Source organism: Nilaparvata lugens, chromosome 5 (genome assembly GCF_014356525.2).
Source record: "Nilaparvata lugens isolate BPH chromosome 5, ASM1435652v1, whole genome shotgun sequence".
NCBI classification, from domain to species: domain Eukaryota; kingdom Metazoa; phylum Arthropoda; class Insecta; order Hemiptera; family Delphacidae; genus Nilaparvata; species Nilaparvata lugens.
Window position 1 is genome coordinate 5,540,534 of NC_052508.1, and position 13,029 is coordinate 5,553,562.

The 13,029-nt window shown below is 31.6% G+C and overlaps 2 protein-coding genes across 18 annotated transcripts in view; one reads left to right on the forward strand and one right to left on the reverse strand.

Moving 5' to 3' along the window:
* LOC111052769 (putative inorganic phosphate cotransporter) overlaps nucleotides 1-857 on the forward strand; it is a 37,153-nt gene extending 36,296 nt beyond the window's left edge. For all 3 annotated transcript variants that reach the window (XM_039429801.1, XM_039429802.1, XM_039429800.1), the window contains exon 11: nucleotides 572-857. In XM_039429801.1, coding sequence (XP_039285735.1) covers nucleotides 572-629 — 58 coding nt within the window. In that variant the 3' untranslated portion in view covers nucleotides 630-857. The remainder of the gene's footprint in view (nucleotides 1-571) is intronic.
* A 2,060-nt stretch (nucleotides 858-2,917) lies between these two features.
* Nucleotides 2,918-13,029, reverse strand: part of LOC111052772 (peptide methionine sulfoxide reductase) — a 55,067-nt gene continuing 44,955 nt past the window's right edge. For 7 of the 15 annotated variants that reach the window (XM_039429805.1, XM_022339541.2, XM_022339542.2 and 4 more), the window contains exons 3-6: nucleotides 12,911-12,967; nucleotides 10,896-11,010; nucleotides 8,401-8,537; nucleotides 2,918-5,785 (exon numbers count right to left, since the gene is read on the reverse strand). In XM_039429805.1, coding sequence (XP_039285739.1) covers nucleotides 5,545-5,785; nucleotides 8,401-8,537; nucleotides 10,896-11,010; nucleotides 12,911-12,967 — 550 coding nt within the window. In that variant the 3' untranslated portion in view covers nucleotides 2,918-5,544. The remainder of the gene's footprint in view (nucleotides 5,786-8,400; nucleotides 8,538-10,895; nucleotides 11,011-12,910; nucleotides 12,968-13,029) is intronic. The other 8 variants (XM_039429809.1, XM_022339543.2, XM_039429806.1 and 5 more) reach the window with 2 other exon arrangements.

The following is a 13,029-nucleotide window of genomic DNA, read 5'->3' on the forward strand; positions in this document are numbered from 1 at the left end:
GTGATTTCTTATAACCCTATTTCAAACTTTTAAAATGTTATCCAAGTTTGGGAGAGAAATAGTAAAAGGAATAGGCTTATCCTTAGTTTTTCTACCGGTCAGTTTTTTCTTGTAAAAATAATATATAAATAAATAAAGTATCAAGCTTGGTGAAACAGGGCATAAGTCCATCTTGAATCAGATAACACTTTTTTCTGATCTGTGAGTGGAGCTAAGATTTATGTTTCAGTGAATAACTCACCCTGTATTGTAGCTAAACGTCTCATATTATAGCACGACACTTGTTAGGTCAACCTCTATCCATAGCCCGAATATCAACCAAATCTGAGAGATTTGCATTTTTATGAAATCCATGAATTAGAAGCTCTGAAATTTCGATATTATAGGACTTTTTTAATCTTGATACTATTTTTTCACCATTGTTATTGATACTTTACAGCATATTGTGTTAATTACAGATCATTTTTATCAATATTATTATTGTAATTTATTAATTCTTGGTAGGTACCACCTACCTACTATGTAATTTCTTCAATATTGTGATGATTTGAGTTAATTTTTATAATTCCAGAAACTCAGTTAACGGACTACCACCCACCGGATTTCTGAATCCAATGTCTGCAAGCTGATTGGAGAATGTGTCTTCTAGTTAAGATAAAAAAGTACATAAATTTTAGAATATTATAAGTAGTGATTACTACAATAAATTGATGAATGTACACTATATACTTTTAATAATAAAGTATCCTATTCACTACTTTTAGAGCTCCAAGAATTAATCTTCTTGAAATGATATTCAATGTATTGTTACTGTAAATAATGTATTTTTTGGAAACAATAAAAGATTATTAAACCAAGGGTTCAAATTATTGAAAAACTAATACAAAAATGTGGGATACTGTATTTTAATATTTTAGCTGATAAAATGTACTATCGGGATCCTTTGCCGAAAAAAATAAATGTTTTATTTCAGTAGCAGGAGAGAGTATTGAACAATCCAAATATTGTTTATAAAATGATTATACAATCCATCATAGATGAATTTGCAGCCATAGTTATTTCATGAACAGTATTTTAAAACTTGCAAAGTTTTGCTGCATCTTTGCATAGGTCTACTATTTTCCTTTGTTCATGGAACATGAATCTGCTATAATATTAATTGAAAAATTAGCTCAAGTTTAGGAGAAAATCATTTTTGCAAAATTATGCAAGAAACACGAATCTGGAATCATGTTTGCAATATTCCTTACCGTTCAGGAGATATTTCAGCCAAATCTGAGATACTTTTTGTCTCAGTGTGGTTCACGAATGTTAGGTAGTCCATGGATTTCATCAATCTCTTGTGAAAAATAAAAATCGCTCAAAGTTCGTGATCTTATGGTATTTGATGCGAGAAACACGAATCTGGAATCATATTTGCAAAATTCCTTTACCGTTCAGAAGGTATGACCATTTGAAAATGTTATGTTTGCAGATTAATAACTCACTCTGTATAGTAGCTAGGGGTGCCAAATTTGGCTGACATTTCTCAGGTCAAGCTTTATCTATGGTGCAAATTTAAGCCAAATCTGAGAAACTTTTTGTTTCGGTGTGTTTTACGATGGTAAGTCCATCGGTTTCATGAATTTTTTGTGAAAAATAAAAATCGCTCAAAGTTCGTGATTCCATGGTATTTGATGCGAGAAACACGAATCTGGAATCATATTAGCAAAAATCCTCACCGTTCAGAAGATATGACCATTTGAAAATTTTATGTTTGCAGTTTCATAACTCAACCTGAATAGTAGCTGGGGGTGCCAAATTTGGCTCTGACATTTCTCAGGTCAAGCTTTATCTATGGTGCAAATTCAAGCCAAATCTGAGATAATTTTTGTTCCAGTGTGTTCCATGATGGTTAGTTTTTAGTCCATGGATTTCATCAATTTTTCGTGCAAAATGAAAATCCCTCAAAGAAGGTGATCTCATAGTCTTTGATGCGAGAAACACGAATATGGATTCAGATTTGCCATATTCCTCACCGTTCAGAAGATATTCCAGCCAAATCTGAGATACTTTTCGTCTCAGTGTGGTTCACGATGAACCACTAAAGTGGAAAATAAAAATTGCTCAAAGTTCGTGATCTGATGGTTTTTGATGCGAGAAATACGAATCTGGAATCATATTTGCAAAATTCCTCTTCGTTCAGGAGATATGACCATTTGAAAATTTCATGTTTGCAGCTTCATAGCTCATCCTTTTTAGTAGCTGGAGATGCCAAATTTTGGCTCTGACATTTCTCAGATCAAGCTCTTACCATGGTGCAAATTTAAGCCAAATCTGAGATACTTTCTGTTTCAAATCCATGGATTTCATTAATTTTTTGTGAAAAATAAAAATCGCTCAAACTTCGTGACCTTTTGCTCTTTGATGCGAGGAACACGAATCTGGAATCCGATTTGCAAAATCCCTACCGTTTATTATATATGACTTAAAAAATTCTCAAATTTCATGTTTGAAGCTGCATATCTCATCCTGTACAGTAACTGGGGGCTCCAAATTTGGCTCTGACATTTCTCAGGTAGAGCTTCATCTAAGGTGCAAATTTCAGCCAAATCTGAGATATTTTTGGTATTGTTAAAAAAACTACGTAATCCATGGATTTTCAAGAGTTTTGTACCAGATGATCGGATAAGGTTAACCTTGGTTCATGAAATTTTATCATAATTATAACGTCATGGAACAAAGAATTCCTCTTCCATGAAGTGTCTTCAAAGAAGACCTCTAAGAAGGTACTCTTTGTTCCATGTATACCGTACACGTGTTCATATCATGTCTGAATACTCAATTTAATTGAAGGAAGACTCTCCATACTCAATAAGAACTAGAGGAAGAAATTATCAATGGAATTTGGGAAGATAACAAGTGAACAAGACAGTTATTTATTTGAAAATATCTGACTTTATTAAAGAAAACATCTAAACTGTTGAAACAGAATCGTATACATGAGTATAGACAAAATAATCTAATAATACTATCAACTAATAATTGTTTACAACAGCAGCCAGAATTTACACAATAAAATAAATGAATCTGATTTTTTCAAAATAATAATATTTCAAACATTAGAATTATAATTCGTATATAGCTCACTACAATATAAAACCACACATAATATGACAGCCTGATGAATGATTATAAGGGAATGTGTTTAATGATAACATAATCACAAATATTAAAAAAAAGAAGAGAAAGAAGAAAAAATAATGGAGAAGTAATTAAATGGAAAGCTAGATAGGAACAAGAAAAGAATAAAATAAAACGAATGAGATAATAAAAATTGATGATAATGGAATATAGAATTGAGAACAATATTTTAAATTTGATGGTTAGGGAAAGTTAACTAGTCTGCAACAAAAACAGCATAAAATAGTATAAACTGATTATTTATACTAATTAATTTGAACAATATTTTAATCATCCATTATCATCAGCAAATACGAATCTAATCACTGATACACACTTCAGTTAGATAAATAATCAAATTCAACAATTTTAGTCAATAAAATTTGAAATGAACAATTTTCTATTGGATGAAATAGTCATGTATAAAGAAGCTGTTGAAAAATTACTCCAAAATTAAATATTTTGTCAAAGATAAAATGCGTTGCAAAAAGCAGTTATTTTTATCAAGTTAATCTACAATTTTTTAATCTTAATAAAACATTGACACTGTTGAGAATGTATCTAACTAATAAAAATATTTTCACTACTTTTACAAAGATTTCTAACTATACTGTGATCACAAAAATTCACCTATTTAAAGGTACAATAGTAAACAGCGATACAAGAAAGTATTTTAAAAATGCGTTTTATCAAAATTGTTTCAAATGATGGTTTTACTGAATCGTATTGCTCAATTTCATATAGCAATGCAGATAAATAATTAAACCTAAAACAGAAAAATATCAAACTAATGATAAACTTTTAAAAATGCGTTTTATCAAAATTGTTTCACAAGTTATATTGATTAATTTCATATGAAAATCGGGCAAAAGCAAAGCAGATGAATAAATAAACCAATAACAGAAAAATATCAAACTAATGATAAAATGAAATAAGACAAGAAGAAAGAAACAGTGCTATAGAATATTACACAATAAAATCAACGGAGTAAAATAAGACAAATATCACAAATTGCATAGAGATTTCAAGCCATAGTAGTAATTTGTGGCAACAAGAGATAAACTCGTAAATAATTGATGATGGAAATTTATTTAATCATAAAATGATTGGAGATAGAATAGCCAAATAATGAATCTCACATATTTTGAACAAATAATTTAAATAAGAAACAGGAAACTGTGAAGTGTCAAGTAATGATGAAAATAAAACTGACAAGTTTAACAACAGATCAATTCGCACACAACACCCTTTATATAATAGTATCCAACATTTCCCCGACATTTACCAATTAACCCTCGATGACCGCTGCATCAATTAATCAATAAATTATCATGATGCAATCAATTAACTGATCAATCACCAAAAATCAATAATTTAATGTAAAACAGACTAATTTATTTATTTAATTGAAATTCAACAACATTTCACTAAAATTTACCAATTGATAAATGATACAATCAAAGAACTGATCAATCAGTTATTATGGAGCAAACTATTTTATTCATTTATTGTACAAAACACCATAATATAATTATTATGACATGGAGAAAAAACTAGGCTGAGCCTGTCCCAAGATTGAAAGTTAATGCTGTCAAAACTATGAAATCACACATCACTTGAAAATTTGTCAATAAGTATGACTGAATAATCAATCATAAATGAATCAATTGCCAGGTATTAAAGTAGTAGTAATAATCAAGTAGTAATAAATCAATAAATTATTGATCAACCAATAATCAATCATAAATAAATCAATTGCCAGTTATCAAGTAATAATAAATCGATAAATTATTGATCAACCAATAATCAATCATACATAAATCAATTGCCAATAATAAAACAAAAAAAAACCTTCAATAAATTAATAAGTTACTGCAAATCAATCGATAATAGATAGATAAATCATTACTGGATAATACCAATATTAACTGCAAATCAAACAATAATAGACAAATAATTACTGGATAATTTAGTTAAAAGTTAATTTAGTCCAAATTATGAAATCACACATCATTGGAAAATTTGTCAATAATTATGACTGAATTATAGATGATTCAATTGCCAGTTATCAAGTAATAATAAATCGATAGATTATTTATCAATCAATAATCAATCATAAATAAATCAATTGCCAATAATAAAACAAAAATAAACCTTCAATAAATTAATAAGTTACTGTAAATCAATCAATAATAGATAAATCATTATTGGATAATACCAATAATTAACTGCACATCAATCAATGATAGATAAATCATTACTGGATGATACCAATAATTAACTACAAATCAATCAATAATTCAAAGTTTCAAATCATAATTCAAATCAATAATTAGACAAATCATGAAAAAAATCACTGTTGTGAACGGATAATACTTTTGCCTAGCAGATGAGGCCGTTGCCCTCGTTCTCGGCGACCAGTTTGCTGACATAGTCCTTCACCTGTCCCTGTAGACCCAACAGGTCTGCCTCGCGGTTGAACTGAGCCACCCCGCCCTGACCGATGATGTAGCCGTTGAGCCGTGCGGCCAGGTGCGACGTCTTCAGCAGGGGAGACGTCTTGCCCACCCCTATCTCGGAGCACAGCCACGGGTGTTGTTGGAGACGGTATTTTTGGTGGTAGCTGCAAACAAACCAATCAAATACTGAGTAATGATTGAATAACCTATTTCGGACTATGTGTTACCATAGAGAAACAATAGCATAAATAGATATCCCATGGTATAGGGCAGTGGTTCTCAAAGTGTGGGGCGCGACCTCCAAGGGGGGCGCATGAATGCTCAGGGGGGGCGCAAAGCTTGGTTGGAAAATATTTTGAATTTACTTCTAAAATGATTACAATAAGCTATCTTTCTATTTTTAGAATACAATGTGAGTAATTTTTACTCATAAAATATTTATATCAACCGTATTGTCAAATTCAAATTCTCAATCAATAAGTGCACCCTCAAAATGATAGAAAAAGAAAACCTCATTGATCTCCAAGGTGACTTTGCGCTTAAAATGAAGTTTGAAGAATATTTTCTTGCATCCTTCTGGATTGGTGTACAAAAGGAACACCAAATTTTGAGTAAAAAGGCATTGAAGATATACACTCTATTTGCTACAATTTATCTGTGTGGAACTGGGTTTTCTGCTCTAGCTGCCAAGAAAAGTGAATATAGACAAAGACTGGATGTGACCCAGGAACTGGAGTAGCGTTATCGGAGCTGACACCTCGTTTCAACAAACTCTGTGCGAAAAAAACAAGCTCATCCTTCACACTGACGCTCTTTGTATTGTTAATTTCTATGAGAAACAAAAATAAAAACTATGTACTATTATAGTAGGTGTAGTACCTGAATAAATTATAATTTATTGTTTGTATAGAATTTGTTGTTTTATTATGATTGAAACTATTGCAACATTGGGTTATGTATAGAATGTGCAAAACTCAACTAAATAAATATTGAGTATGTAGGTATATACGTACGTGTACGTATATGTACAACATGTATTAGTAGTCTATGTTTATACATGTAGGGGGTCCGGCTTACAGATGAACTATGCAGAGAGGGGCTTGAAGTAAGAAGTTTGAGAACCACAGGTATAGGGCGTTTATGTCGCAACTTTTACTGTTATCTCAAGCCGAAAGTCCACGTAGTTCTTTCCCGTGAAGCTTTATGACGATGGTAGTCTCTCATATTGTGCCGTTCATACACTCTTGCCCGGTCAAAACGGTAAAAATCGACAATAATCGGCTTGAGATAACAGTAAAAGTTGCGACATAAACGCACTATACCATGGGATATCTACCTACGCTATTGTTTCTCTATGGTGCTACTTTATCTAAATTTGGAAGAGGAATAGCACAAGGTTACCTTGTTTTTTCTCTCCCTATCATTTTTATAATTTATTTAATGTATAAATCAATAAGGAACAAAGAATATTGAGAAGACATACTTAATAATAAAACTTTAATATAAAGTATTGATTAATTCAATATGAAGTGATAATTAAGTGTTATATTTAAATATAGTTTGGTGTTTTCATTTCTCTAAATTCAAAATGTTTAGCTTATATATATTTTTGGACGAAAATTGAACTTGAACGTTTTACAGTAGAAACATAACCTATTTTTTGGACATTTTATTGATTCATCAAAATTTGGGAATGGAATAGTATTGGGCCAAGCCTGTTGTTCCTTCCTAATCATATTTATATGATTTGTGATTCAGTCCACTAATAAATAAATAAATATCAAGTACAATTGAGCATAATCTGAGTATTTTATTTGAATAAAGGCCGTATGCAGATACTCGGTTAAACGAAGAAATGTCAGCTGTTAGTTTAAACCCCGTATGAAACACATTGTGATAAATGAAACCATATCTACAAGTAAACGTGGTTTAGCGTTTAACCATAGAGAAAATATTTGATCAACTTTGATGTTGCTATCCTTGTCTATCATTCGACAAAGCAGGTAGTACTATCCTTTTCTAGCTCCGCAACGATGCCAAATCTGTTTTTGACGATGTAGAAATATAATTAAGGCAGAGAATAGGCAACGCTGTTCTCCTATCTTTATCCACTGTCATTATAACGTGGACCTCACTATAGTATATTTTTCCGTGAAGCTATATGACGCTGGTAGTCTCTCATACTGTGCCGTTCACTTCAACAAAACAGTAATAATAGACAATAGTCAACAGTAATCGTGTTAACAGTGAAATTTGGAACATAAACGACCTGTACAATGGTTTATTTTCTTATGGTTCAACAATTTATTATTAAAAATTTTTCTTATTTTTGAGAAATGTTATGATTCATAAGGCATTGGAACAAGAGGCTAACCTCAAAAACATTTTAAAGTTCCCACTCAATTAAATCTAAAAATCAAAAATTCAGTTCCTTGTTGGAATTCAAATACTACTATTCTGTCGGAAGAATTTATTTTACAATTCAAAGCCAAGCAATATCCCTTGAAAAATATTACAAATAACACAACATGTTGTTCATCTATAATGATAACAGCTGATGAATTTGAAAATTGGTGACCTAGAATAACCCACAAAATGGCGATTTTGCAATGCATCACGGGATCGTGTCATGACCTGTATTTATAGACCTTGACGGGGCTAGAAAAGGATAGCGCTATTTGCTTTGTCTAATGATAGACAAGTATAGCAACATCATTTCTAATCAAATACTGCCATTATAATGTGGAGCTCACTAAAGTAGCCAAATGAATGTACTCACTCTTCAGCGTCGAAAAATTCTTTGAATGGAATGACTTTAGTGACGATGGGTGCTTTGTGCCTCTTCTGTTGTTCTTTCAACGTTTTGTCAGCTGCTTCTTTCTGATCTTCGTCGTGGTAGAAAATTATCGATGTGTACTGTGAAAATCGAATAAAGGAAATTAAAAAGTGATAAATATCAATAAATAGAATGACAGACTTAAATATGAATGGACTTCAAACTAAATACACAATTGAATAAAAACACAAATATGTTTTCAATTTCTACAAAGTTTTATTCCGTACACGACCATGGTTTCGTGACCACACAATGGTTCTAAAATATCGACAATGACTCAGTCGAATTTTTAAGTACACAATTTTCAAAATTAATACCATAGACAAAAGATGGTGTGAGCATTTGTGTTACAAACTTCACCGTTATGTCAAGTCGAATACTATTGATTATTACCATAGAGAAACAATAGCGTGAGTAGATATCCCATGGTATAGGGAGTTTATGTCGCAACTTTTACTGTTATCTCAAGCCGATTACTGTTGATTATTGTCGATTTTTACTGTTTTCACCGGGTAAGAGTGTATGAACGGCACAATTTGAGAGACTACCAGTGTCACACAGCTTCACGGGAAAGAACTATCGGCTTGAGATATCACTAAAAGTTGCGACATAAACGTTCTATACTATGGGATATCTAATTATGCTATTGTTTCTCTATGTTATTACTGTCTAGGACGGGTGAGAGTGTACGAGAGCGTCAAGAAAAAGAACTATTTAGACTATCGGCTTGAGTTAACAGTGAAATTTGAACATAAACACCCTATACCATGTGATATCTTCTCATGCTATACTTTCTCTATGTTAATACAAAGTAAGTGTTTTCACAGAGTAAGTTTTTGTATACCTCTAAATTAATAGATGGAAATATTCGAGATTTACTCTATTTACATCATGTATACATGGGTTGATAGAATTGGCTAACTCGAGTCCATGTTAAACTGCCGTTTGAATCAAAACTGCTCTGATCATATGGCATTGATTCATATGGCGAGTCACCCAATTCCGAGTTAGCCAATTCTATCAACCCATGTATACTATATACATCGTACATACAGAGCTTTTCAATGAAATATATGAAATACAAAAATTCAATTTCATTTATATATCTTATTTTACTTCATCGGTGCAATTTTTTTGCCATAAATGACATCACTCAAAATTATAGATCTACTGTCTGATTCAGTGATAAGCATTAATATAGTGGCACAGTACATAAATGAATCGTTGTTCGATTGGCTTTCTGAGTTGATCTAATTGGCATTATTGAGCAAAAGAACTTTGATAATTTTTGCATAGATGATTATTGTAAAAAATGAAAATAAACAATCTGATGGTCTCTCCAATAGCAGATGTCATAATAAACATATTATATTAATTTATTGTTTATTCATGTATAGTGATATTTTGTTTTATACCACTATTGTCCGGTTTCTCAGTCGTTCCATAAATTGTTTACCACTTATAATTATTTTATGCGTCTTATTGGACTCAGTGAAAATTATCGTATTGTGGAAATAAATGAAGAGTTAATGAATTATTAATTTATTTTTGAACTGCATGATTTATTTTCTGAAATAATTTATTTCTTATTAAATGTAACCTATGTCAGAAGTACAATATTTATTTAACATGAAAAAACATTCACAATGTTAGAAAAAGTCCGTTATATTCTTAAGCTGGGTTTACACCAAAGTTATTAACAAAATGTTAATAACTTAATCCTTATAGATTCTATTAGATTGAACGGAACTTGACAAACACATATGTTCATCATGTGTATGATAAGTTATGTTCAATCTAATATAATCTATAAGGATTGAGTTATTAACATTTTGTTAATAGCTTTGATGTAAACCCAGTTTTAGAAACGGTTTCCGAGCTCGGGATTTAGTCAAGTTCTAGACTTCAAACAGCTGGAGTCAGAAAATTGGCTTTCCGAAACGGGGCATGGTCATAGTTTTTATGATAATCTTTATTTTTTATCATTTTGGAAACGTTTTTCCTTGACGAAATCAAACATTCCTGAATAATTCAAAATAGCTGCAACTCTACACTATTTTCTCTCTATTTCATCTTGTGTTCAATTTTCTAGTTTTTCGAAATTTCTTTATTTTATTTCTTTATTTTTTTAACATTTTGGAAACGTTTTTCCTTGACGAAATCAAACATTCCTAAATAATTCAAAACAGCTGAAACTCTACACTATTTTCTCTCTATTTCATTTTGTGTTCAATTTTCTAGTTTTTCGAAATTTAATTCAAACGTAGACTGCGACTATGCCCCGTTTCGGAAAGTCAATTTTGTAACTCCAGCTGTTTTAAGTCTAGAACTTGGCTAAATGCCAAGCTCGGAAACCGGGCCTAGTTTATTTTCCTTCAACTATCATGAAGCATTCAAACAAAGCTTCGATGAATTTCATGAATTTTCACTCGACTAACCTGCAATTTGTTCCTAGCAGTGGGATCATGGTTTTGCCAGAAAAGCTCCAAAAGTTGGGCGTAGGTTATTACGTTAGGGTCGTAGTCAATGTCAATGGCTTCTGTATGGTCACCCCTGAAACATACATTAATTCCAAATTTAGTAAAAGAACTTAGAAATAGTCAATTATTAATAACTAGCAGGTAACCTATGCTCTGCAAGGGTCCAATTAAAAACTTGACAAACTGGAAACTTGACCGACTGGAATCTTGAAGAGTTTGAAGGCCTGGAACCATCCTCGGTTAATTTAAGAACCTATATGCAAAATTTCAAGTTAATCAGTCCAGTAGTTCAGACGTGATGAGTCAAACATAATTTTCCTAAATAAATAAAAATATAAATCTCAGCACTCTTTTAAATTATTTTGTCACATCATGATTCGGACATAAATGCAATTTTCAAGTCTTGGAAATGGTACTAATGTCTTAAACATGTTGTGACAAAATAATTTAAAAGGGTAAGATTTATATTTCTATTTATATTCAAAGTAGCCCTAAAGAAAAAAGACAATAATTTTCCTATCCCGTACGTGTATAAGTAATAGTAGGTTTTGGTATAAGCCAGTTCTTTCCTTTATTATAGTATAGATAAGTTCTTCAACTTGGTGCTAACCTAATAAAGTAACAGAACTCAAATCTTGTTTAGAAACCTTCTTCAACTTAATGCCAACCTGACACAATTGGACTGGTTATTAATTTAGTTGCCAATTTTAACCATCTGTTTCTAAGACGTAAGCTGCGTTTACACCAAAGTTATTAACAAAATGTATATTTTCCTCCACCTACTGTCTAAAGTACTTACTTTACTCCCTGAAACATAATACTAAAGTGTCACTTTTTTGCTCTCGGTAGTAAAAAACAGAAAAACTTCCTAGGGAGGAAAAATGACTCCATTTAAATAACATGGGAAGCATCTCTATTTTAGAAACTTACATTGTAATAGGTAAGAAGGTCTAAGCTCAGATGAGGAAGCATATAGAGTAGTCAGTCATTGAGCCAACTAAATTCAATACCTCAACCAGATTTGATCAACATATGAAATATATGTTTGTATGCTAAAATTATTACAAACTTCATATCACTATACTAGAAATATTTATAAATATTTTTTTATATTCCATGCTATTCAAAATACCAGCCAACGAATATTCCTTATTAACTAATCAAATTTGAAACGGGAACTTCATCATAGCTGTAGTTGTGGCGGCCATTATTGTTACAACTTTTGCCGACAGAGAGCGCGGTCGGCGGAGAACTGTGTTTACAAGCCAGCTGTTTCTGTTTACTTTTTAGATTATGTTGTAACACATTGTTTGGTCACGTACGTTTTTAAAAATTATTTTATTTGCAGTTTTTATAAGAATGTTGGTGAAGGATAAATGTTGTGTATATCACGAGTGAAAAATGTTTTTCTCCCTCAGGAAAATTGTTGCCCTCGGCTTCGCCTCGGGCTTCAAACTTTTCCCTCAGGGAGAAAAAACAGCACTTTTCACTCTAGATATACAAATAACTATTTTCCGTCCTTATAGATTCTATAAGATTGAACGGAACTTGACAAACACATATGTTCATCATGTGTATGATAAGTTATGTTCAATCTAATAGAATTTATAATGACGAAGAAATAAACTTTTTGTTAATAACGTTGGTGTAAACGCAGCTTTAGTCTCTCTAGATTATAGTTTTATATTGTATTAACATATTATGGTGTGTACATTTCAATTATAATGTATTCATGTCCCATGAATGAAATTTGAACTTAATTATTATTAACTAATAATTAACTATCTAATACTTTTCATCAGCTAATTATATCTGTATTTGTACAGAAACGGTGAGAAACAGACATAAAAATCTTGGCATCAGCTGATTAAAAGTGAATTGTTCGTGTTCGCGGCGCGTAATCTGTATGCACCTTTACATGACTTTTTCATGAAATGGCCCCTGATTTTGAAAATGTGGCACTGGGTACTCACTCATCTTCAGACTCTGGCTTTTTCGGGGCGGATCTGGAGGGTTCACTTGGATTTGGCCTTGCAATGGAAGAAAATGGCGAATGAAAATGATGAAAAAAGAACAGAAAGTAACAGAAAGG